The sequence below is a fragment of the Marmota marmota genome, unplaced genomic scaffold, assembly GCF_001458135.2.
Source record: "Marmota marmota marmota unplaced genomic scaffold, marMar, whole genome shotgun sequence".
In the NCBI taxonomy this organism is placed as follows: domain Eukaryota; kingdom Metazoa; phylum Chordata; class Mammalia; order Rodentia; family Sciuridae; genus Marmota; species Marmota marmota.
In genome coordinates, this window is record NW_026000241.1 from 8,320,632 (window position 1) to 8,346,852 (window position 26,221).

Genomic DNA, 26,221 nt, shown 5'->3' on the forward strand with positions numbered 1-26,221 from the left:
TGCCCGGGCTTTTCGGGGCCCGGGCCTCCCGTCTGCCGCCCGGGGGAGTGTCCAACAGCTGCGCGGGCCTCGGACCGCAGCCCGCGGGGGCTGCCGGTCTCGGTCACCCGTCCTCACACCGCCCTGTTGGGCTCCGCGCCCCCGCCGCGCCCGCCGTCCGACCCTGCCCGGCAGTTCTCCAGGGCCCCGAAGCCCCTAGTCCCGCCCTACGAGGTCTGGCTGGGCTCCGCACCTCCGCCCCAGCATCATCTGCTCCGAGCCTGCTGTAGGGCTGCGGGGGTTTCCGGAGCACAGGGAAGCGTGTTGTCCGTTTTTCTCTCAAGGTCTGAGAGGCAGCACTACTGTTTGCTGGTTCGTTCGATTTCTAGTTCTCTGTGTAGCTTGCACCCTCAACTTTGCTCACTGATGTTGATTCTGTTGACTTCCAGGTGGGTGTATCACCCCAGTATATGCAGGGTTGTAATGTCACGCCAGCGCCAGCTGCAGGGAGCCCTAGGTGTGGACTGCGTGCATCGCAGCGCGCTGTGCAACTGGAAGCGATGGAGGGACATTGAATCCCTGGTGCCGGCAGGCTCCCCTAGTGCCGACGCTTACTACACCCCTTTCTGCGGTGGCAGGTAGAGCTGGGCCACTAAACTCTTTCTGGCGATTTGGTAATAATTCTTGTGAAGTGAACATAGGTTTCTTTAGCGATGTTATCCTTGTGTATGTTTCTTTCATTTGACCAAAGGTTTTGTGGAGTTTGGTTATGCAGTGCTCTTACTGGTGTGCTGCTATCTCAGTGTGTTGTGCTAAAGGTTGAAGGTTTTAGTAAGGAGTGGAGATCAGGTGTACTTACTTGGTGCTGAATGCATTGTAGGTGTTCCTAAGTGATGCTTAATTATTTTGAGACGGGGTCTCGCTAAGTTGCTGAAGCTGGCCTTGAATTTGGTTATCTTTTTAGCCATGTGTTAATATAGTTTAGATTTTAAATGTTTTACATATTTTCAGCATTCCCACTGGCCACATGATATAAAAAACATAATACAAGTATAAATATTATCTCCATATTCATTGTTTTGCTCACAAGTTGAAGTGGTAAGAATTAGTTTTCATTTATTATGGACTAATCTGGGGTTTGGAATGCTCTCTACCTTGTTTTGCTACTGTGGCAAAAACAGCCCCTCTCTGGAGGCTTCCCTGTACTTTGATAATCACCAGTTTAGGACCCTTCCAAATTAGTTTATTGTCATGAGATGAGTAAAACTTTTCTCCTAGTTTATGACAAGATAACAAAGGCATCAAGGTTGTGATTTGCCTGATGGGCATGTGAATAAGTTAACTGTCCTGTTAGGGAGGAACTGTGCCTGCTGGACTTCGGGTACACATGTATTTATTAGAATTGGTGATAGACTTTAGGGATTCCAGCGCCTAGCCATTCATATGAATGTGTCCCAGGAACCCTGGAAAGGCACTTAGGTTCAGGTGCTGTTTATTTACTCTCACCATGGGTGGCCATTTGCTGGCCACCCATGTTAGTTTTACTGGCGAGCAGGTACTCTGTATACAGTTTGTGTCATTACTCCCATTGGGAGTGGATTCCCAGCTGTAAAGGATGGATCAGGCCTTCAGACCAGGTGTGCTGGACTCTACCACTTGAGCTGCTGCCCTTGTAACTTGTTATATTCCTGCACTGGCTAAAGAAACAAGGTGTACTACTCAGGGGGATGCTAAGTACAGAGACAGATTGGGTCACTTAATAAGCCCCTGTCTTAAAAATAAATAAATAATTAAATAAAGGGCTTGGGTTGTAGCTCAGTGGTAAAGCAAGCTGTGTTCAATCCCCAGTACCAAAAAAAAAAAAAAAAAGGAAACAAGATTCATATGCCTTCTGCCCCCTGAATTAACACTTCTGGGTTGAGTGCTTATGCTTTCTGGGCACTCTTCTATGTGCTTTAATGTTAGCTTATCTTACTTAATCCTTATAATCAACAAATGAGATGATACTATTATCCTTTCTGTTATGGATGAGTTTTAGAGAAGTTATCTGACTGGCCCTGGCTCACTGGCTAGTTAGACCTAGGTCTGTACCCAGGACCAGGCCCTGTCTGACAACAGAGCTTCCATGTTTTCATGCTATTGGACCTGCTGACTTTAGTCTTCTGTTTGCTGCATTGGCAGATGAAAGGCAGTGGAAGAAGGTATTGGGGTGGAGGGAGGAAGACAGTGTCACACACTTGAATTAGACGTAGAACTCAGCTGAAGACAGCAATTTAACCCATGATTTGACAGCTTCCACTTGGGCTGTTAGGGGCATTGAGTGGGAATGCTTGTAGGGTTTCTGGGTCTTACATAAGCTTTGCAGTGGGATCCAAAGAGGGTGTGTATGCAAGTATCAGAGTTACCTGGGTTTTAGTTCTTGGCGGACACAACATCTTTGTTGGTATGTGGTGCTGAGGATCGAACCTGGGCCGCACGCATGCCAGGCAAGCGCACTACCACTTGAGCCACATCCCCAGCCCTTAAATTTTATTTTGAGACAAGGTCTTGTTAAATTGCCCAGGCTGGCCTTGAACTTGTGATCCTCCTGCCTTAGCTTCCTGAGTAGTTGAGATTATGGGTAGGCAAGCCCACCCTGACTGATTCTTAGCATTTTCTGAAAGTATAGAATATGCAAGGCATTGTGTTCACTGGTTATTCTTAAGCAGGAGTCTAGTGAAGTTCAGTGTAATTCCACATAATCAGAGAGGATGAGTATTCATATAAATAACCAATTACAGCTTATTTTTTAAAAATTGCAATCACAAATGTGAAGAAGATCTGATATTTCAATAGTCTATGTCTCAAATTTAGCACCAGTCTTAAATTTGAAACTGTGGTAATTGATATGGCCCTGTAGACAAGACTAGAAGTTAACATTTTGTTGAACTCTTATTTTTTTTTAATTTGTTCTTTTTAGTTATACAAGATAGCAACATGCATTTTGACATATGTACATGGAGTATAACTTTCCATTCTTTTGGTTGTACATGATGTGGAGTTTCACTGGTGGTGTATTCACATATAAACATAGGGAAGTTATGTCTGATTTATTCTGTCTTTTCTATTCCCATTCTTCTTCCCTTCCCTTTATTCCCCTTTGTTGAACTCCTATTTTATTTTATTTTATCTTTATTTGTGTATTTTTAATGTGCTGAGGATCGAACCCAGTGCCTCACGCATGCCAGGCAAGCGTGCTACTACTTGAGCCACATCCCGAGCCCTAAATTTCTATTTTAAATGTTAATTTAAGTTGGAGACCAAAGCGACTAAATCAGTTCACATAAATATTGCAGTTGTAATAATTCTATTTGATCCCTTCTCGATCTAGAGTATTTTCAAATCTAAATATTGAAATTCCAAATACATCGATTCTTTATCATTTTTTACAGTCAGACTTCATTTTTCTTCAGTGTCACTGCAATGATTGATACATTGTCTCAAAATGAACAGCTTTGAATTCTACCTAATTTTAAGAAATCTTTATCTTCTTCCAGTTTATCTTTTCACAGTTGAATGGAATAATTTGTGTTTTGGAGATTGAATAATTATAACAGTGAGTTTTGAGAAAGAAGTGTTTTCCTAACTAGAGAAAGTGTTTTTACCTTTGGGAGACATTATTACTTCCTACCATTGGTTTTTAAACTTCAGCATGAATCAAAGTCACCTGCATGGTTTGTTTTAACCCCACCCTTAGAGTTGCCCATTCTCTGGGTCAGAGGTATGTCTGGAAATTTGAATTCCAAACAAATTAAACTCTCAAAGCTGCTGCTGCTGACCTGGGTACAGCTTTGAGAGTTTCATAGAAAAGCACCTAAATTAACTCCAGCACAACCCTGGGGCTCACCTGTGCTTCCTGCTGAAGCCCATCTGCATCAGTCAGTTTCATAGTGTTGGCTTGCCAATACATTATTGACTTTTGTTTTTAGCCCATTTTCTTATTACTTTTAGATGATGTCATAATTAATATTGTATTCTTGTGGATGCTATGGCACATGCTTGTAATCCCAGTGACTTGGAAGGCTGAGACAGGAGGATTGCAAATTCAAGGCCCGCCTCAGCCAATACATGAAACCCTTAGCAACTTAGTGAGACCCTGTCTCAAAATAAAATTTTTAAAAAGGGCTCTGGAGGAGCTGGTTTGTGGCTCAGCTGTAGAGAGCTTGCCTAGTGTGTGTGATGCCCTGGGTTCGATCCTCAGCACACATAAAAATAAATAAATAAAACAAAGGTATTGTTTCCAACTTCAACTAAAAAATAAATATAAAAAATAAAATAAAAAGGACTGGGGGCATGGCTCCAATGGTAAAGTGCCCCTGGTATATCGCCAGTAACCCTCCAAAAAAGATTACATTCTCAATTATAAAAGTATTTCCATTTCCCCCCTTAATCTCATATTTCTAAATTTCTCAAGAGGTTCAAGTATTTATTTATCTATCTTTTTTGTGGTATTGGAGATCAAACCCAGAGCCTCTCCAATTCTAGGCAATCACTTTACTACTGAGCTGTGCCCCCAGGTCTTTTTTAAAATTTTATTTTAAGACGGTCTCTAATTATCCAGGCTGTGGGCTGGGGATATAGCTCAGTTGATAGAGGACTTGCCTCGCATGCACAAGGCCCTGGGTTCAATCCCCAGCACCACACAAAATAAATAAATAAATAAACAAACAAAAATAAAATTACCCAGGCTGGCCTATAATTTACAATCCTGCTCCAGCCTCCCATGTTGCTGGGATTATCTGTATTATCAGTTCTACTGGTTTATATCTATTTTTTTTTTGTTGTTGTTGTATCTGGGATTGAACCCAGGGATGCTTTACCCACTGAGCCACATCCCCAGCCTCATTTTGTATTTTATTTAGAGACAAGGTCTCATTGAGTTGCCTAGTGCCTTGTCATTACTGAGGCTGGCTTTGAACTCACTATCCTCCTGCCTCAGCCTCCCAAGCCACTGGGATTACAGGTGTGTGCCACTGTGCCAGGCTTGGGTTAATTTTTGTGTATGATATAACAGGGTATAAAGAGTAAGGGTCCAATCTTAATCTTTTGCATGTGACTGTCCAGCTAATTCTATTACAGTTTGTTGAAAAGACTGTCTTTTCTCCCCATCAAATGGCCTTGCTCCCTTTGTTGAAAATCAATTAATCATAATTGTGAGGGTTTATTTCTGGGTTGTCTGTTCTGTTTCACTGGTCTATATGCCTGTCCTTATGCCCGTTTCACTGTTTTGATTACTGTTGCTTAGTAGTAAGTTTTGAAATCAGGAAGTATAAGTCCTTCAATTTAGTTCCTCATTTTCAACATTGTTTTGAGTCTTCAGGGTCCCTTGAGATTCCATGTGAGTTTTAGAATGGGCTTCTCTGTTTCTGCAAAAAATTTTGTTGGTATGTTCAAAGCAGTTACATTAAACCTGTAAGTTGCGCTGGGTAGTGTGTTGCTTTAAGTATATTCTTCGAATTCATGAGTATAGGCATTCTTTCCACTTATGTCTCTAGTTTCTTTCAGCAATGTTTTGTACTTTCACTTTATCTTTGTCCCTCCCCTGTTAAATTTGTTTCTATTTTTTCTTTTTTAAAATATTTTTATTTATTTATTTTAGGTGGACACAATATTTTATTTTTACGTGGTGCTGAGAATCGAACCCAGTGCCTCACGAATGCTAGGCGAGCACGCTACCACTTGAGCCACGTCCCAGCCTCTATTTTTTCTCTTTGATACTATTGTGAATGTAATGTTTTCTTAATTTTCTTTTTAGGTATTCATTGTTAATGTATAGAAATGCATCTGTCTTTTGCATATTCATTTTGTTCCTGCAACTGATGCATTAATTTTGTAGCTGTGTGTAATTTTTAGGGTTTTCTACATATAGAAGTATGTCATCTGAAACAAATAATTTTACTTCCTTTCCAATTTTGATGTCTACGAAAAGGGGGAGATTAGAATGGGAGAAGGTGCTTGACTCAGTGCTTTGACTAGAAAAATTTTTTTCCTCCAGTACTGGGGAATGAACCCAGGGATGCTTAACCACTGAGTGACATCCTCAGCCCTTTTTTATATTTTATTTTGAGACAGGGTCTTACTGTGTTACTTAGGGCCTTGATACGTTTCTGAGGCTGCCTTTGAACCCAAAATCCTCCTTCCTCAGCTTCCCGAGCTTCTGGGTTTATAGGTGTGTGCCACCGCCCCAGCATCCTAACCCTTTTTATATTTTATTTTGAGACAGAGTCTCACTAAGTTCCCCAGGCTGGCAGTCTTCTTGCCTTCATCTCTCGAGTTGATAGCATTATAGGTTATGGCTCTATGCACAGCTGGCTAGAATTTTCAATACAGTATTTAAATAAAAGTGGCAAAAATGGTCATACTTATTTTGTTTTTGATCTTCTACCATTGAATGTGATGTTAGCTGTAAATCTTTCATATATGGCCTTTATCATGTGGAGATTTTTCTTCTATTCCTATTTAGTGTTTTTATCAAGAAAGGGTGTTGAGGGCTGGCGTTGTGGCTCAGTGATAGAGCTCTTTGCCTAGCATGTGTGAGGCACTGGGTTCAATCCTCAGCACTGCATATAAATAAATGAATAAAATAAAGGTCCATCAACAACTAAAAAATATATTAATAAAAAGAAGGGGGTGTTGAGGGCTGGGCATGTTGATGCATGCCTGTAATCCTAGTGGTTTAGGAGGCTGAGGCAGGAGGATCCAGAGTACAAAGCCAGCCTCTTGAATCACTGGGATTACAGATGTAGGCCACCATGCCCAGCTAAGATAATTTATTGGGTTTTTTTTTTTCCCCCCTAATGCTGGGGATTGAACCCAGGGCCTCAGGCATGCCAGGCAAGCTCTGTACTACTGAGTCACATCCCAAGCCCTCAGATGCTTTTTCTGCACCAATTGAAATGATCATTGTGTTTTCTTCTCTCATTTTGTTAATCTCATATATTACATTAATTGATACTTGTTTGTTGAACTCTCTTTGCATTCTGGGAATAAGTCTTTGTCATCTGAGATGAATTTTTACTATCTACTTTTTATAAAACTCAGTTCCCCTTATGTGCTAGATACTATTGAAAATCCTGGAAATTCAGCACTGAACAGGGCTGAGTCCCTGCTTTCAATAAGCTTATGTCATAGGGGAATGGGGTGATACACAGAATAAATAAAGAAAATTTCAGTGGAAAGTGTTGCTGTGGAAAGCAGAAAGTTGGCAAAAGCACTTAGCTCAGGGGCTGCACACTGTGGGTGTTTGCTGTGGTTTTAAGTAGGGTAGAGTTAGACTGGCAGGGTGGAGGGAGGTGTTTTAGTTTGAGTTGGGACAGGTCTTTCTGAGATGAGAGGTGAGATGGTGGCATTATGTAAAGATCTGGGGACAACTTTCCCAGAAGAGTAGGCAGTACAGAAACCCAGAAGTAGGACTCAAGCTTGACAGTCCTTCCCACTGTCAGAGTCTGGAGGAGGTTGGAGGAGGGAAGGTCTGAGAAGTAGATAGGGCCCAGATTTTGTAGGGATTGTAGCCTTGTAGTAAGTTTGGATTTTACTTTAAGTGTAATGGTCAACATGGGAGTGTTTTAAGCAGAGTAGTGACATCAGTGATTTGTGCTTTAGAAGATGTATGGAGGATGGTATGAGGCAGGAGAGTGGAGGCTGGTACTCCTGTCCCCCATGGCGCATGAGGGAGAAGCCGGGAGCTGATGATATGTGATCTGATTGGAATCTAGCTGGGAGGTGTATTTGTTATAAGCAGCAGATTCAGATGTGGGCTCCTTTCTGGGTTGCTTCTTAAACTTTGGCCTGAGCAATAAATAGGGTGGCTAGCAGTATAATTAACTGAGATGACTGAGAAAAGAACAGGATTTTGGCCAGGCATGCCTGTGATACTAGTGGCTTGGGAGGCTGAGGCCAAAGTATTGGGAGTTCAAAACCAGCCTTAGCAACTTAGACCCTGTCTCAAAATTATATATAAAAATGGGCTAGTGATGTGGCTCAGGGTTTAAGCTTCTCTGGGTTCAGTCCCCATACCAAAAAACAAAACAAACAAAAACCAACAGGATTTTTTTTGGGGAAATCAAGAGTTCTGTTTCGATCTCACTTTAGAGTTGAGATGTTTATTAGACATCTGAGTGGAGATGTCAAGTAGAAATGGGAGTTTGAGGGAGGCGCTTGGGGAGAAGCTTGAGATGCATGTCTGAGAGTCATCAGCAAACACAGGAGACTTGAGCCAGCAGACTGGGTTTGAAATTCTGGGGAGAAGGGGCAGATGAAGAAGCCAGCCAGGAACAGTCTCTAAGGAGGCAGCAAAGGAGGCTAAGAAGAAAGGAGCACACAGGGGGACATGATGAAATTGAAGGCTAGGAGGTAGCATGGTGCACGGTTTTCAGATACTCTCAGCCCTTTCAGTGGCTGCCTGTGTTGGTGTTTGATCCTGAGAGTCCCAACTCAGTCCACTAAGTGGTTTTGCAGCTCTTAGATTGAAAGGATGGAGGCTTCCTTGTGTTCTCAGTAGCCTAGGGGGCAGAGGTTGCCAGATACTGTTTAACAGGAAAAACTTTGACAAGTTACATAGTAAATTTCTTGTTAAGACACAAAGTTAAACTTTCAGTTAAGGCAAAAGATACAGTTTGGGAAAATGGAAAAGATGTATGGTAGTGATGGGTGCACAACAATGGGGTTGTACCTAATGCTGCTGAACTGTACACTTAAAAATGGTTAAAATTGTAATTTTCTGTTTTTATATGTATATGTGTGTGTATTTACTGCACAAAGGTACATCACTTTGTCACTGATTATAGTAAGATAAACCTTTAAATATGAATGGTAGACTGCTCATATTGGTTAAAGTGAAGTATTTTTTGGAGAGGTATTGTGCAATCAACTTTCTTTTCTTTTTTGGTACTGGAGAGTAAATCCAGGAGAGCTCTACCACAGCCCTTTTTGAATTTTTAAAATTTTGAGACACAGTCTCACTAAGTTTCTGGGGCCGACCTCGAACTTGAGATCCCCTCCTGGGCCTCCTGAGCTACTGGGCTTACAGGCACACTCCACTGCTGTTCACCATGAGGAGTGTTCCTTGGCTAGGAGTTGGAACCAGTGCCAACCATTGTCACACACTGTGACCTGGGTTGTATGGCATAATCTCCCTAAGCCTCAGTTTCTTTATCTATAAAACAGGATTTTGTGCGATGTGATCTCATCTCTCTCATCTCTGAAATTCTGTAACTTCCTAGTCCCTTTTGCCTACTACCTGTCTGAAAGTTGGCACTTTATAGTCTGGGAAGTGATTGAACATTTGGGAGAATTTTGTAGTCCCAGAGCATATCATAATCCATAAGTTTCCATAGGTGGAAAATGTTATTTAATATCAGACTATGGATAAGGAAAAAAAAGCATTTGCATGCCTATAATTCCAGCGGCTTGGGATCCTGAGACAGTAGAATCGTGAGCTCAAAGCCACCTCAGTAAAAGTGAGGCACTAAGCAACTCAGCGAGACCCCGTCTCTAAAAAATACAAAATAGGGCTGGGATGTGGCTCAGTGATCGAGTGCCCCGGAGTTCAATCCACAATCATAAAAAAAAGAAAGAAAAAAAGAAAAAAGAAAGCATTTGAAACTTTAGCAGGCGTTGCAATTTGAGGCAGAAATAAAAACTTCATTTTTTAGAAAAACCAAATATTTGGCAATGAGTATCATGTAAATGTGATTTCAGTTTATCTGTGAGGCTTCACACTGTGTGACTTGACAGGGACCACAATGCTTAGAAGGTGTTTAAGCCCTTTGCCTTCAAGAGTGTGGAATGAGTCTTGGGGCCTGGTCTGGGCCCAGTGATGAACAGTGTGGGAGATATGGGGACAGGAGACCCTTGATGGCAGGTGGCTGTGGAGTGGCCTCAGGAGAGTTGTTGGAAGGGATCAGTGAAGTCTGCAGTTGGTATGCTGGGGAGAGCTCTGAGGGTTTCCAGACTCTGTCCCCAAATAAAAGAGCCTGGGTGAATCTCATTTCCTGGCTCTCTTCTGTGCCACACTTCCCTCATAGACAGCTCTCTGCACTCTGGAACCATCTTCCATGCAGCATTTCTATTAAGAGCTCTTGAAGTAGCAATAAAACCGATTCATCAAACCTTCCATTTTTGGGATAAGATTGTGAAAATTGTCAAGAGCCTTGGTATCTTCCAGCAGAGCACACTCCTGATAGGAAGTCAGGCAAGGAGCCTTCAACATGTGTGGCTGGCAGCGGGAGGCTGGTCCTGGCCTTGCTCCTGCTAGCACCTGTTGGGGCCAAGGCTGAAGGCACCGACTCCCTGGGCCATAGGTCTTATCCTGTGTAATGAGACTCATAATGGCCACTCCCCATGGGCTGCTGGATTATTTCTAGCTTTAAGATGGATTCTTTGCTCACATTCCTATCAGCAATCGGTTATCTTTTTGTTAAGTCTTTCCTGACTAGGTCAAGATGGAGTAAAACTGTAGGTCGCTGGCATTGAGGAAAAAAATCTTTAATATATTTGTTGTTCATTTGTGAAGGGAGTTGGCATTATGTACATGGTTATTTATTATGGCAGCCATGACAACCAGTAAACGTAATTAAGACTTCATTCAATCTGGATGTTTCTGTACCATCCCAACCATTATTCTAAAATGTGGCAATAGTCATCCTCTTGTATGGGTTTGTGCTTCGAACTGTTTGAAATCAGCTTTCATTCATTAACTGAAATTCCTTTCTTTTTTTGGTACTGTTAAGTTAATCTTTTGAAAATTCTTCCAGCTTATGTGGCTAATTTTGATTCTTAGAGAAGCAAAGTTTCCTGCCCTGAGCATTGGTCCACTTTGCAAAACAACTTTCAGAAAAGCTCCCCTGAAGAGAGGAATTGTTTGCACCAGTGGACTAGTTTAGCATAGTGAATGGACCCGCAGTGACTTTCCACCCTGCTTCAGGCAGGCCCTGGGTGCTCTAGGGAACACAAGGTGATTCAACTGTGACCTTTTCCTGAGGGGGACTACAATCAGTAAGGGGAGGCCAGAGAGTCCACAAGAACAGTGTGTGATGAAATACAGCTGCAGAAGCTCCAAGACGGCTGCTGCTTTTTACAGCAAAGTTTTCCTCATTTTTTTTTTTCAAGTTCCTTCTGCTTGCTCATCTTTTAAAAAAAAAAAAAATTAACTTTTTAATACAGGAATTCATTCACATGACACAAAATTGAAAGGGGGCAATAGAGTATACAAGGGAAAGTTTGCCTTCCATCTTGTTGCTGGCTACCAGATCTTTCCCCAGAGGTGGCTGTTATCTATTCTCAGGTGTCCATTCAGGGATGTTTTGTGCATATACAAATACTCAGAGAATGCTTTTCTTTTTTTTTTTTTTTAACTTGAAAGCACACTGTATGCCCCCCTTTTTTCCCCTGAATATTTCTTCTTTTTTTAATATTTATTTTTTAGTTTTAGGTGGACACAATATCTTTATTTTACATTTATGTGGTGCTGAGGATCCAACCCAGTGCCTGGTGAAGAGTTAGGCAAGCACTCTAACACTGAGTCACAATCCCAGCCCCCTGAATATTTCTTTGTGATTGTCCATTGTCAGTACCTGAGAGCTGAGCTGGGCTGGGCAGAGAGTTCGTGATAGAGCACTTGCCTAGATGCACAAGGTCCTGGGTTCCATCCTCAGCACCAAAAAGCCAAAACAAAAATGCACAAGAACTTCTTCATTTTCTTTTACAACTGAATAATATTCCATTGTCAGGATGTACCTAAATTTATTTAGCTAGAGCTCTGCTGATGGAACTATAGCCAATTGTAACTTGTGTTGGCATGAGTGACTTCCTGTGGCATCAGTCCATCCATAGCCAAGTGCTTCTGCCCATCAGTTATCAGAGGCAGGAGAGCTGGGTTGGTGAAAAGGTGCTTTTGTAATTTTGATAGCTCTTACCAAATAAACCTCCACAGCAGTTTTATTCACATATGTTCCTAAGTAGCATATGACAGTGCCTCTTTATCCACACACTTACCCACACTGTGATACCACAGTTTGATCTTAACAATTTGACAGGTGAAAAATAGTTTCTCTGTATAGATTTCATACATCCTCATACCCTCATACCTTTCAGTTCAACCTGCAGAAAGGTTGAAAGAGTAGAAGAATGAATGCTCATATTATCCCAGTGGGAGTTTTAATTTATATCTATCTGGTTGCAATAAGATTGAAGGACCATTTATTTATATTTATATTTTATTTTTAGTGAAAAAGCTGTTCATATCCTTTGACCAGTTTCCTTTGAGCACTGGTATTTTTTCAATTGATTTTGTAAAAATGTCTTTATTTATGAGGAAACCAGCATCTTGTTAGTGATATGAGTTGCAGCTATCTTTTTTACTTAGGATGGTTTTGTCATAATTTTTTTTTTTTTTGGTTCTCAGTTGGTTATATATTGGCATTTATTTATTTTCAAGTATTTCCTGAGTATCTGGGATTACAGGCATGTACCTCAGCTCTAGAAGTGTCATGTCTCCAAGGAAGGGTCTGAGGGGTTCCCATAGAGAAGAGGGAACTTGACTCAGATCAGCGGGGTTCTTGGCATTTGTGTTGTAGAAGAATTTCAGCATGTGCCATTCAAAGGCATAGACAGGAATATTTGGGAAAGTAGATAACATGTTTAAGGGAGAATGTGTGCTGTCTCCAGAGGGAGAGACAGCCACCCCTTGGTGTAGGGTGTTAACATTTATAGAGGATTGGACTAGGGGCTGGACTAGAGGTGGAGGCAGGGTGGAGTTGCAGTTTCATGCCAATGTTCCCTCTGCTTGTGCTTTTCCCTCATTTTACAAGGGCATTGGCAAAGGGCCTGTTGCTCAGGTGTTGCAGTTGTTCCTGAGTGCTTTTTGGATGTCAGTGAATTCATGGGTGTTTCCTTTGAGACTCAGAATCTTTGTTACAAACCCCTTTCAGAAGTACCTATTTATTTATTTATTTTTTAAAGATGTATAGAGATGTGTAGTCAAAAGTCTTAGCCCAGAGCCTAGCACATGGTATATAAATGCAAGTTATTTTTGTTTGATAAATGAAGAAAGCTGGAAAGAATTTTCAGTACATTTTGAGGGGACCTGTATAACAAACAAAGAAATGTGCCCTTGAAGTCACTAGAGAACCATTAAAGGCCTTTGTGCAAAGGGTGACTGACACAAGCAAGTGTTTATTTTTGGCAGCTGTCCCTACTAGCAGTATTGGAAGATGAACCAGAGGTGAGGTGCAGATGCAGGTAGCCAAGTCACACAGGAGACTTCTTAGAATCGCACTGGCTAAAGGTTATGGGGATCCTGCCCTGCTTGCCATTAGTCGAGTTTAGGATATATTAAAGATGTGGGCACCATAGGGTTGACTTAATTTGGCAACTCTTGGATTCTGGATTTGGTAAGGCAGTGGTTCTCAGAGGACATGTTAAAACACAGATTGCTGGGCCTCATGCCAGACTTGTCAGTCCCTCGGGTTTAAGGTAGGTAGGCCCAATAATCCCCCACCCCCTTATTTTGGTACTGGGGAATGAATGCAGGGCCTTCTGCATGATGGGCAAGCACTCTATCACTGAGCTACATGTTCAGCTCAATAATTTGCATTTCTCATAAGCTTCTACTTGTTGCTGCTGCTGGTTTGGGGACCACACTCCAAAAATCACCTTGGAAGAGGGAAGGATGAAAGAAAGGGGGCGGTTTATAATCAGGACAGTTGTGAAGAACAGGATAGATGAAGCGTTCCTTATTTAAAAGACTTTATGGGGGCTGAGGTTGTGGCTCAGTGGTAGCGTGCTTGCCTTGCATCTGTGAGGCATTGGGTTCAATCCTCCTCACCACATAAAATAAATAAATAAGTAAGTAAAACAAAGATGTTCAACTAAAAAAGTTTAAAAAAATCAAAATAAATAAATAAATAAATAAAAGACTTTATTCAGAGAAAGGGGATTATTATCTGACCTTCTCGGAGAACACTTCTCAGAAGCTGAGAGGAAGGTGTGTGATGAGCGCTGTCCTGATAATCTGTATCTGACTCTGGTTGGTTGGTTTGCTCATTACTTATTCAGCAAGTTTTTTCTCCGCCCTGATGTACAATCATGAGCAGGGAATTTGTTGATAGTCTTGACAGAGGACAGATAATAAACCAGGGAACAAACCACTCATACAATTAGAGTTCTTAATGCTCTGAAAGAGAAGAAATAGGCTCTGTGCCTACGGTAAAGGGAACTACTGGTAACATTGTCAGGGGAGGTCTTTTTGTAGAGTGACATTTCACGTGAGACCTGAAGGGTGAAAAGGAGCCAGCCAATAAAGAGAAGAGGGAATAGAGAAGGGAACAATATGTGCCAGGGCCTTGAGGTGGAAATAAGGCTGGCACACACGAGGCATTGGAAGATAGCAGGGGACATGGAGGTGTCACAAGGTGAAGATGGGGAGGACCAGAGCAGGTTGTACAGAGCCCTTGGAGCAGGGGCAGGCATTTGGGCTTTGTACTAAGTACAGAGGGTATCTGGCCCAGGACATTGATGGAATCAGGGTACAGTGGCGCATGACTAATCACAGCTACTCAGGGGACTGGGATGGGAAGATCCCAAATTCAAGGCCAGACTGGGCAATTTAGCAAGACCCTTTCTCAAAAAATAAAAACAGTGGGGGATGTAGCTCAGTGGTAGAGCACCCCTGGGTTCATTCCCCAGTAACACTAACACATACACACAGAGGAAAATAAAAAAAGAATCTGTGTCCACTCTGACCTCTGAGACAGGTGGATTGAAGGATAAGAAGGGATCTATGAGGCTTGGAAGGTGGCAAGACAAGATCCACACAATAACTTAAATCAGAAATGTATTCCAATACTATTATAAAGGTGTATATTGGTTACTTTCATAATTGGAGTATCAGTATTGGGGCTCATAAAGAGGGCTTCAGGGGTAATACTGTGTTTTTTGATGTGGAGGATATTTAGGATACATGGCTATTTACTTTGTGGCAATTCATGGAGCTGTAGGTTTATAGGATGTATGCCTTTCTGTGACATTTTAAATTTTAAAAGTTTATCTGAAATTAAAAAATCAGTACTCATAGTAAAAAATGTAAAAGTATAGAAAATTAATGAAAAAATTTCTTTATGTAATCATACCACATGAAGACCAGCAACCACTACCAACATTTTCTTCTGTTCTCTTTATGTGTACTTTTTGCCTGTAGTCTTTATTTTTTCTACTTTATTTAAAAGTAGTAGATGGACTGGGAATGTATCTCAGTGGTGTAACACTTGCTTAGCATGCTGAAGATGCTGGGTTCCATCCTTAGCACCTCAAAAAAATTTTAAAAAGACAAAAGTAATATGTGCCCTGTGTAGACAGTAAAGTACAACCTGCTTCTCACAATGAAATGATGATGTGATTGAAAAAAAAAAAAAGAGAGAGATACTGACAGCCACATTGTGGAAAGTTTCTTTAATGGCAAAGAATCCTAAAAATTTTGAAGATTTTTATGTAAAAAAAGGTAAGGATTCTGGGCTGGGGATATAGCTCAATTGGTAGAGTGATTACCTTGCACGGGCACAAGGTTTTGGGTTCAATCTCCAGCATCACACACATAACACACACACACACACAAAAAAAAAAAAAGGATTCTGATTCTGATCAAGGTGGAGTAAGCATACTCTACCATTTCTTCTGAAAGAGTACAGATAGAATTCATGGATAGAATGCATGGATAGGTATATGAACCCCCCCAAAAGATAAATGGTAGCAGATGGATTGGGGAAGGAAACTAGAACTCGAAGTATCACTGAACTGTAGTAAGTTTCCCGTCCCCCACTCTCCACCCCATATGATATGTTCCATCCTGGGTGGACTCAAAGGCAGCCCAAACCTGGAGCCTTCTCTTTCCAATCTGAGGTACAGGAAAGGGGATCCCACAGATCAGGAGTGGGAGTAGAGGAAGAAATTTCATCTCTATTATTTGCTTTGTCTTTTCCTACTTTCTCTTGCCCTGGTTGCTATGCAGTTCTGTATTAGTAGAGGCAGCAGTGACATTGGTGCTGGGGGAGAGAGGAATTCTTTAATAGGCAATGGATACAAGAGGGACTGGTCCCAAGAGCACAGAGGGAATTCTTTTTTATTAATTGTTTGTTTGCTAAATATCAAACTCAGGGCATTCCTTGCAAATGCTAAGCACACACTCTACCACTGGGCTATGTATCCCCAGTCCGGGCCTGGCTGTCACTTTTTGATGATCTTATCCTCTTTAAATTTTCTTTTTTCCTTGTGGTGCTGGGCATTGAACCCATGGTAGTTTTACCACTGAATCGCATCCCCAGTCCTTTCATTTTTTACTTTGAGACAGAGGCTTACTAAGTTGCTGAGGCTGGTTTCAGCTCGTGATCCTCCTGCCTCAGTGCTTGTTTTTGCTTACAGCGGGGTCTTCCACAAAGGCAGTATTACTTATGAGTTTATGTAATATTGTCCATTCAGGCCTCCAGGGCAAGACTGTCTTTAGATTTGGGAAGCAGAGTTATAGATTCTGATCTGAAGCAACCTGTAAATGTGGGGCAATGTAAGAACATATTTTTGGCTCAGGTTGGGTAAATTTTGCTTTGGAGTAGCTTTGCATTAAAATTTATGCTGTGGAATAGAGGTAAGTAAAGTCTCTTCTTGCTAGGTTCAGGTAGATGGGCTGTGTAATGAACTAGAATTTAGATTTCTTTTTTTCCAGGTGTTGTGGAAATTATTAATAATTAATGTAAGTAGTAAAGATCAGTGGAAGTTAGAAAGATTTGTATTGGCTACAGGGTGAAAGTGAATTAGATAGCTTTTACCTCATATTAATAGTTCTAAGTGTAACAGCTGAACTACAGGTAGGCTCCCCTCTCTTTGTTGCTGATGTGTGTGCAAGAAGGCCTGGGAAGGGGTTTGGGGCAGTAAGATTTCCTGGAGTGCCTAATCTTGGGAAACATTTAAAGGAAGAGGTGTGGGGCTTCTCAAGGACCAAAGTTTGAAACTGCAGCTGGCTTGTGGCTGCCTGTCTTTAGGAAACCCCAGAGTCTTTCTGTAGCTGCACACCTCCTTTGTGTTTTCCCCTTACGGGCAGACGGGAGGGTTTTCTGGGCAGAAGCAGCTAGTTGCTTCCTCAGTTGCTTTCTGTGTGCTGGGTGTGGAGCACAATAGTGGGTGCTTGAGATTTCTTTGGCCTTCATGTGTGGGTGAGTCGCGTGAATGATGGAGCTGTTAAGCACCTTTGCTGCTCAGACCAGCAACTCTTACCTGCTGCCTTCTGTATCCATTGCCTACTGAATGGGCCCACAGAGTTCTTAGTATTTCCTTAGAAAGTTCCTGGCCTGGAAATTGCACATACACTTAAGGCTGGTGCTTCCAGGAAGGTGGAAAGAGTGACAACCATTCCTTTTAGTTTGTGCATTAGTTGTGGTATGACTCCTTCTCATTTCTGGTCTTGACACTTTTGAGGAGTCATCCTTTTAGCCTGGGTTTTTACCAGGGATCCTAATCAAGCCAAGACACATGTCTGGACAGGTTCCCTAGAGCACAGACCAAAGAAATGGTGACATGGAATGGAGAAGTGGATTTAAACATGAATTCCATTGGAGAGCTCAGGAAGAGCATTCTAAGTTCTTGGGCCTTCTACTAGAGTTTTCTATTTGATTTTTTGTTGTTGTTGTTGTTGTTTAAGGGTCTTTGTTTGCAAGCAACAGAAATGAACTTTGGCTAATACATGAAAAAAGAGGATATGGGATGGCATACAGACTGGAAAGAAAAGTTGATGAGCCAGTCTTCAGAAAGGACTAGAGCCAAAACAGCCTGGGGATCTTGGGTGCAGGAACATCTTTGGGGATGAATAAGCATCACCAATACCCAGTTCCTCCTCCTTTATGTTCAGAAGTCAAAGTCCAGTGAGAGAGGCCCAGCTAAGAACTTGAGCTGGGAGGGGCCCCTTGCCTGATGGCCAAATACTGTGGAGGGAGTGGGTTCCCCTGAGCCACAGAAGGTTTGTATTTCTCATAAAAGGGCACAGCTACTGGGCAGGTAGGAGCAGGAGAGGCCTCTGTCCTCCCTGCATCCAGGAACAGCTACAGGACTAGGATCCTGCAGAGGCTGCACCTAATGCTATTACAGATTGCATGTAGTCTGGTAACTCTTACTCAAGCTTTTGGATGTTTTTATTGAACATTCTTTATCAGTAATTGTCATTTGTGTTAAGAATGTGTTTTTTTGTGGGGAGGTGGCATCCTGTTGCAAAGGTTTTTTTCCGAGTATTTTTCTCAAGCTGGCCTGTGCACAGAGGAGCAGGGGAAGATGTGCCAAATGCCCATTTGGCAGAGAGCAGCTGAAGGTGATATCTGTTACCCAGGTGTGCTTTTCTGTGCCACATGTAAAAAATGCCCTCTTGGGAGTGGCCTTTTAGAAATAGCTAAAAGAGAAGAACAGGGCTGGGGCTGGGGCTAAGTGGTAGAGTACTCGCCTAGCATGCATGAGGCACTGGGTTCAATCCTCAGCACCACATAATAATAAAATAAAGATATTGTGCCTACCTATAACTAAAAAATGAATATATATAAAAAAGAGAAGAACAGAGTTTATAAGCAGAATTTAGAGGGGAAGTTCTTTGGCTTCTTGGGTTATACTAATTAATGCTCAGAGATGTTCAAGAGATTACTGTGTGTGTGTGTGTGTGTGTGTGTGTGTGTGTATTGGGACCCGAGTCTCCAGACCTTTTATATGGGCATCTTGAGACCATTCCCCAGCCACATAACTGCTACCTACCCTTGGCAGCCCTGGTGTGCAGAGCCATGTACTCTTTGTTAATTGGCTTTTCTCCCTTCTCCCCAGGTTTCTGCAGATGGTTTGCATTGTCAGTGGTTTCCAGCGTCTGCCAGGCTGATCCATGGTCACTTTCCGGGATGGCAGCAAGGTGACTTCAGCTGAGGATGACCCTGACTGAAAGGCTGCGTGAGAAGATATCTCAGGCCTTCTACAACCATGGGCTGCTCTGTGCATCCTACCCCATCCCTATTATCCTTTTCACAGGACTCTGCATCTTAGCCTGCTGGTATGTTTCTGGGCTGCCCTGGATTTAGTGGGCCAGTGTCTTGGGACAGTAGTTTTCTGGACCTTAACTGCTATGCAGCCCTTGAACTCTGGGATTTTTATGCAGTGGGCACAACACTTCTTTTGTTTTTTTTTTTTGTTTGCAGTACTGGGGATTGAATATTGAATCCAGGGCCTTGTGCTTGCCCAACAAGCACTTTACCACTGAGCTACATCCCCAGCGCTTTTTTATGCAGTGGGTACTTGAGCTTATTATAGCTGCTGAGTGGAGAGCTCTAGTCCTGGGGTGTTTAGCCAATAAAATAAAAAAGTTCAGGTTGGCCCTGACTTGGTGATTTGCCAGATTTGTTCATGTCACTCTATCTCAAAATAATGTTCAGCTGGGCACAGTGGCACATGATTATAATCCCAGCTACTCAGGAGACAAGGCAGAAGGATCACAAATTGAAGGCCAGTCTCAGAAACTTAGCAAAATCCTGTCTCAAAATAAAGAGGGCCAGAATGTAGCTCAGTGGTAGAGTGCCTCTGGGTTCAATCCCCAGGACCATCCCCCCCAAAAAAGAAAAAAAAGTTTAGATATTTATAAGAAACTCTGAAATAATTTAAAAGCATAATCCTCTAATTTTCCTTCTTAACAGTTGCAGTTTCCTTTTAGTACCTGGTTAAAAACAGGAGCCTTCAAGTATAAGGCCAAATCCATTTGAGCAGTTCCTTGGATACCCTCTTGCTGGCTAACTCCAGAGACTTCCTTCTCTGCTCTTTAGTCATTTTCTTTTTCTTCTTTCTTTGGTATTGGGGATTGAACCCACGGGTGCTTAACCATTGAGCCATATCCCCAGACCTTTTTATATTTTATTTAGAGGCAGGGCCTTGCTAAGTTGCTGAGGTTGTCTTTGAACTTGCAATCCTTCTGCTTCAGCCTCTGGAGTTGCTGGGATTACAGGCATGCACCACCATGACTGGCTTCCTTCTGACCTCTTGCTGATGTGTGGGGCCTGCTGTGTTGCCAAGGACTGTAATGAGAGCTGTAGGTGCCATTGGTACCAGCCTGTCTTTCTCAGGGCCTCCTAGAAGCCTGAAGACTGGCTAGTAGGGTTGTAAAAGAAGGGGCTTGATGTAAGAAGATCCCTAATGACCCTTTCTTCTAGAATATTGACGGCCTTGTAAAGAGCCCACCTTATTGTTGTTTCTTCTGGAAAGAACCCTGGTTTCCAGATCATTGTGTATCTAGCTTGTAGGTGTTGTCAGTGCTGTGCTGGAAGGAGACTCAGGACAAAGCCTCCAGTTCAGTCTTGTTGTAAATGATCCCAGTTCTCCTCTCATTAGCAGGAAAACGGGAAGCATCATTCGTGGAGCATGCACTACTGGGTGACAGGTCAGTGCTTCAAGTATATAATAAAGATCTTACCTGGCCTCAGGGTAAACTTATGAAATGGTTCACTTATACTTCCATTTAACAGAGGGGGTTGGTAGTGTAGAGATTTGTCTTGTCCACACAGCTGATAATTGAAGGCCAGTCTCAGAAACTTAGCGAGTTGGGAAACTTGGGTTCAAATCCAGGCACCCATGGTACTCATCTCCCTGCCTCTCCTCACTGGCTCAGTGTATTTGTATTGGAGTTTAAACTTTGCTAAATTGTGTTGTACAGAATAAAATACTTGTTGTGACATACTGTAAGTGATGAATTAGGAGTACTCTGGCAACCCCATTTTTATTTTTTTTCCTGAGTTAATTGACACCTCTCTCAAACTTTCAAAGTCATACTTTCTAGGGCTGGCCTATGGCTAAGGTGGTTTCCAAACCTGAGCTAGCATCAGAGTCACTTGGAGGACACATTAAACACAGATTGCTCAGCCTTACTCCAGAGTTTCTGATTTCATTAGGTCTGGGATGGGCCCCAAAATTTGCTTCTGACGAGTTCCCACACCAGGAAATACTATGACTCATCTTTCTTGAAAAACTTCTCTGACCTTCTGCCACATTACTCAGCTAAAGCATTTCCTTTTCTCTTTTTTTGCGGTGTTGGGGATTGAACCCTGAGCTTTGCATATGTTAGGCAAATGCTGTATTACTTGGCTAAATCCCCAGTCCAAGTGTTTCCTCTTTTATTCTAATTTCTGAAGCAGTTTGTAGCAATACTCATGGTTGTTGTCACTCATATTGCCTTCTGTTGAAGGAGGTTAAGTTGAAGAGGTAGTTGTTATTCTTTTTTCCAAAGACAGCCCTAACTACAGGAAAAGGGAAGGATGTTTCTTCTTTGCCATTTGTCTTCTGGATACCTAGTGTAGTGACTGGGACCAGGCAGCTTCCTGGCAATGATGTAGCATGTGTGTTGCAGCTGTTGGGTGCTATTGGGTCTTGTCTTTGAATGAGTAATTTGATATCATATGAACATCTCAAAATAGACTGTCCTTGGATATACAGCATGAGGGCCTCTGCTATGCAAACTCCATGAGATTGCCAAGGTCTCAAGTATGGGGGACACTTCCCCCACTTGGGTTGAATTAGAATGGGATAGGGGCCTGGGTGCACCATGGCACGTGTCTGTAATCCCAGCAACTGGGGAGGCTGAGGCAGGAGGATCACAAGTTCCAAACTAGTCTCAGAATTTAGTGAGATCCTCAGCAACTTAGTGAGACCCTGCCTCAAAGTAAAAAGTGAAAAGGGGCTGGGGATATAGCTCAATGATAAAGCACCCCTGGTACCCCTGCTTACCCCTGAAAAAAAAAAAAAAAAAAAAAAAAAGAATGGGATGAAAGGTTGGGGAGTAGGCAGATGCAGTAATGACACTGTTTAACTACCAGTACAATGCAACTGCACCTGAGTTGGACAGATGCCCACCTTCTACTTAGCAGCTGGCTGAACCCCCATCCTGAGAGAGAGGGTGAGGCTCAGGCTTGAGCTCATGGGAAGGAAGGAAGATCAGCCTTTATTGACCACCAGCTCTGTGGGTCATCAGGCGCCGTCACACGTGGCAGGTACTTCATTTAGTCTTCCATATCCTTGGAGATGAGTGTTTTCCCCTAGTTCTCTAAAAGATGAGATTTGCTTCCTAGAGCTAGGAAGTAGTAAGTGCCATAGCTTGCAGATCCTTGTGGCTGATCCAAATGCATCCTGTCTCCACTTCACCCAGGGAAGTGAACTTTGAGGGGTACTGGTGCTGGTACCTTTCATTGTAAGGAGTTTGCCCCTTGAACAAAAGGCCCGAGAAAAGGGTCCCAGCTGTAGTTGGCAGAAACAGGGCAGGAGGGCTCTGCCTAGGCAGAAAAAAGAGTTTTTTTTTTTTTTTTTTTTTTAATATGTATATTTTTTAGTTTTTAATTTTATTCATTTATCTAAATGCCATGCTGAGAATTTGATCCAGTGCTTCACACGTATGAGGCAAGTGCTCTACCACTGAGCCACAACCCATCCCAGAACAGAGGCCTTTTAAGTAGAGTGGCTTCTTCAACAGAAGCTGAAGAGAAAGCACAAAGAAGGTTTTACCTAAAGGTGGCCAGATTCGGTGCAGAGACATAGTCTTTCCCTTCAAAACCCACCATGTTAGTCTGGAAATATAGCTCAGTGAAACACTTGCCTGACATATCAAGCCTTGGGTTCAGTCCCCAATGCAAAAGAACAAAACCAAAAACAACCCCTCCCATCTCAGCCCAGGGTCATTGGTTGGATAGTGTGCACAGCAGATGCTACCTAGCCTCAGTACAGAGGGCGAAGTTGAGAACATTTGAGCCAAGCCCTGCAGGAAGAATAAGCAGCATCTTCTCGCCTTTTTACTGATGATAGCAGATGATAAATTATTATATCAGAATCTTCTGGTCAGGAGACCAGAGATGCTGTACCCAGCATACAAGTCTCTCTGTCACCTTCTGCCCTGGGAAACCTTTCTGCCAAGAGTGGCTCTGTCTTTTTCCAGAGTCTCAGGTGCCCAGAGGAAACAGTGTGGGTGATAGACAGTGTTTAGTAGTTCAGTTAGATATTCAAGTTTCATTTAGTTGCTTTTTAGTCCTCCTGGGTTGAAAGATTTGTTCGGCTTGAATCCAAAGGACCACTGCACCTAATATCTCTCTTTGGATCCAGCAGCACCTGAGCTCTAATATTACTTTTGCTCACCCCTATTCACCACCCCTGGGTCACCCCAGAAATGAACAGAGCAGGGCTAGAGGGGATGATGACTAGTGACAGCTTAGGAATATGCCCTCCCTCAAGCAGAAGACTCCTGGGAGTGAGGGGGCAGGTGTACACAGGAGTGACACCCCTCTCAAATAGCACCGAGGGTGTGGCTTTCCCCTCTGAGCTTTTGTGGCTGTAGGGTTCAGTAACTGAGAGCTGAGGACAGTTCTTCAGATGACCTCAGTGCTGAGCCTTGTGCATGAGCTGCTGTTAGCTGCTCTTCCTGCTTGGTCCCTGGGTGCAGCACCTGCTACTTTCCTCTGGGAAAATCTGATGAAACTGGTAGCAAATGGTCTGTTTACATTTCCTAGAGGTTAGGGCCACTGGGACCCAAGGGGAGGCCCAGCAAGGCTGAGGGTGCTGTTGCTCTGGACCTGTTGTGGTGAGTGGGAGGTGTACCATAGTGTGAAAGAAGAGGGTGCCAGACTAGCTGGCCCACCCCTGCCTAGCCCTGTGCAGGTCAGAGAAGGATACTCATGGTGAGACATGGTGGGTTTCAGCTTGGAGAGGAGCTTGGAATCATAGCAAGGGCATGCGAAGCCTCCTGAAGGCTGGAACCTTGCAGGTGCTTGAGAACAGACTTGGCCTCTCTTCCACTCCTTTTTCTTTGCAGGAGAACGGTACTGTCAGTTGTGGCAGACATCTCAGTTGTGGTGGCCTCTGCTTCTTAACTCTTTCCCCTCTCTGTCCGCCTCTCCTTCACGATTATTATGGTCTCTTTGGATCACATGCGGGGCTGTTCCGGAAGCTTACATACAGGGTGAAACTGCACTCACAGGGAGGTGGTTGGGAAATGAGATGGCAGGGAGGGTGCCTCATGCCTCACCCAGCGAGCTACTGCCGTGAGCAGCCGGGTGTGCTGCTGGGGATGCAGTGGCTGTGGACATCTCAGTGCTCCCCACCTGAGTGGGAAGTTACTGTCTAGCCAGGGCTCTGCAAACTAGAAAGGGTCAGGTAGTAAGTATTTTAGGCTCTGCAGATCACCTATTATAGTCTCTGTACCTATTCTTTGGTTTTTGTTTTTGATTTATATAACCCTTTGAAAATGTGAAAACTATTATCAGCTCACAGACTACACAAAAACAGGCCATGGCTTGGGGGTGTAGCTCAGTGGTTGAGTTCATACTTAGTATGCACAAGGCCCTGGGTTCAATCCTCAGCATGAAAAATAAACAAACAAACAACAGCCGTGGGCTGGGGTTGTGGCTCAGTGGCAGAGTGCTTGCCTTGCACTTGTGAGAGAGGCACTGGGTTCAGTCTTCAGCACCACATAAAGATATTGTGTCCATGTGTAACTAAAAGAATATTAAAAACAACAAATAACATCCATGGCTAGATTTGGGCTGTTGTCTGCCAGCTCCTGACCTAGCAGCATCAGCCATTGGTTGAGGGCTGCTTCTAGCTAGTGTTAATTCCTAGCACTTGTGACCAGTCACAGTAAGGCAGCACAGCACTCTCAGGTGAAGAGGTGTAAGTCCTGGTATTTGGAAGTTGAGCTAGCATGCCCAGAATGAAGATCAGAGGGGATGAGCCAGGTATGGTGACATACTCCTCCTTGGGAGGCTGAAGTAGGAGGATTGAGACCAGCCTCAGGAATTTAGTGAGGCCCTAATCAACTTAGTGAGAACCCATCTCAAAATAAAAAGGGCTGGGGATGTAGCTCAATGGTTAAGTACTCCTGGTTTCAATCCCCCAAAACAAACAAATAAATAAATAAATAAAATAAAGATCAGAGGGGATGAGGGTAGGGCACCAGCAGCTTCTGAGAATGTCTTGGGTACCCCTGTGGGGATAGGCCATATAGGAATGACAATAAAAAGGCGTGTGGCCAATGAGGGACGAAGGGTACCAGTCATAAGAGAGCAGGAGAGGAGGGCCCTGGTACTAGTGGACTCTGTAAGCCACACATAGGAATTTGGACTTCAGTTCCAGATCTGATTAGGAGATAAGGAGGTGATTTCAGGACTGGAATCAGTGATTCAAGCTAGGCCAGTGAATGATTCTAGGTGACAGTTGATGGTTGCTTCCTTTAAGAGGAAGCCATGGAGGTGGTGAGACATGGTTGATTCCAGATGTGTCTTGAAGGTGAAGCCCTTAGGATTTTCTGAGGACCAGATGTGGGATGTAGGAGAAAGGAGTTAAGATCAAAGTGCTTGGCTGAGCAGCTGGACGCATGGACCTGAGACAGGAAAGGCAGGGGAGGTTTTAGAAAACTGCTTTGTTTCCTCTGCCCTGTAAGATCAGGGTGCACCGAGATATAATCTGGTTTTAGAAACAAGTTTTGCAGAAGCAACATGGGGGTTGGTGGTAGAAACTCCTGGGTAGCTTCTTCCTCAAAAAAATGTCTTTGGTCTTTTATTCCTGATCTAGGCACGATAAGTGTTTCTGACATCTGAAAACTGCTTAACACTTTGCTACCAGGCTTTCCTTTTGGTTTGGAATGTGTGATCACTGTGGATAGATTTTTCTCTTGCCTTTTATCTTTCTGTGGAATCTTTTTCTTGATATTTTTATTATAGCTATATTAAAAGGAATATATGTTTCTTAAAATTTTCAAATAAGCAACACAGTACAGGGCAGCATAGCATGATGTTAAGAAGACAGATGTGGGCCAGATTGCCTGTGTTCGCACACTGGTCTTGTCATTTTCTAGATGTAGCTTCTGCAGGACTCATTGGGTTGCACTGCAGCTTGAATGAGTAAATACATGGAAGGCACCATCGGTGACTGGCACATAGTAGGTGCTCCATAAGAGAAGCCATCATCATTGTGCCAGACAGGAACAGCAGGTCCACTGTGAGCCATAGAAGCCACATGGGGCACAGGCACTTTGACAGCTCCTGGGAGTTGGGGGGCCCAGCCCAGTCTTTGGGGAACAGGGAAAGCCTTCCTGGAGAGAGAAATGTACAGCCCGGGCCTTGAAATGTGTTGCCATCAAGGAAGAGTGGGCAGGAATGTTCCTGTAGGTTCACAG

The 26,221-nt window shown here is 43.1% G+C and overlaps 1 protein-coding gene across 3 annotated transcripts in view; it reads left to right on the top strand.

Annotated features, from left to right (window-relative positions):
• Nucleotides 1–7: 7 nt before the first annotated feature.
• Nucleotides 8–26,221, top strand: part of LOC107145402 (SREBF chaperone) — a 52,277-nt gene continuing 26,063 nt past the window's right edge. The window contains exons 1-2 of one of the 3 annotated variants that reach the window (XM_015489341.2): nt 8–351; nt 18,859–19,078. In XM_015489341.2, the coding sequence (XP_015344827.1) occupies nt 18,957–19,078 (122 nt within the window). In that variant the 5' untranslated portion in view covers nt 8–351; nt 18,859–18,956. The remainder of the gene's footprint in view (nt 352–18,858; nt 19,079–26,221) is intronic. The other 2 variants (XM_015489340.2, XM_048795214.1) reach the window with 2 other exon arrangements.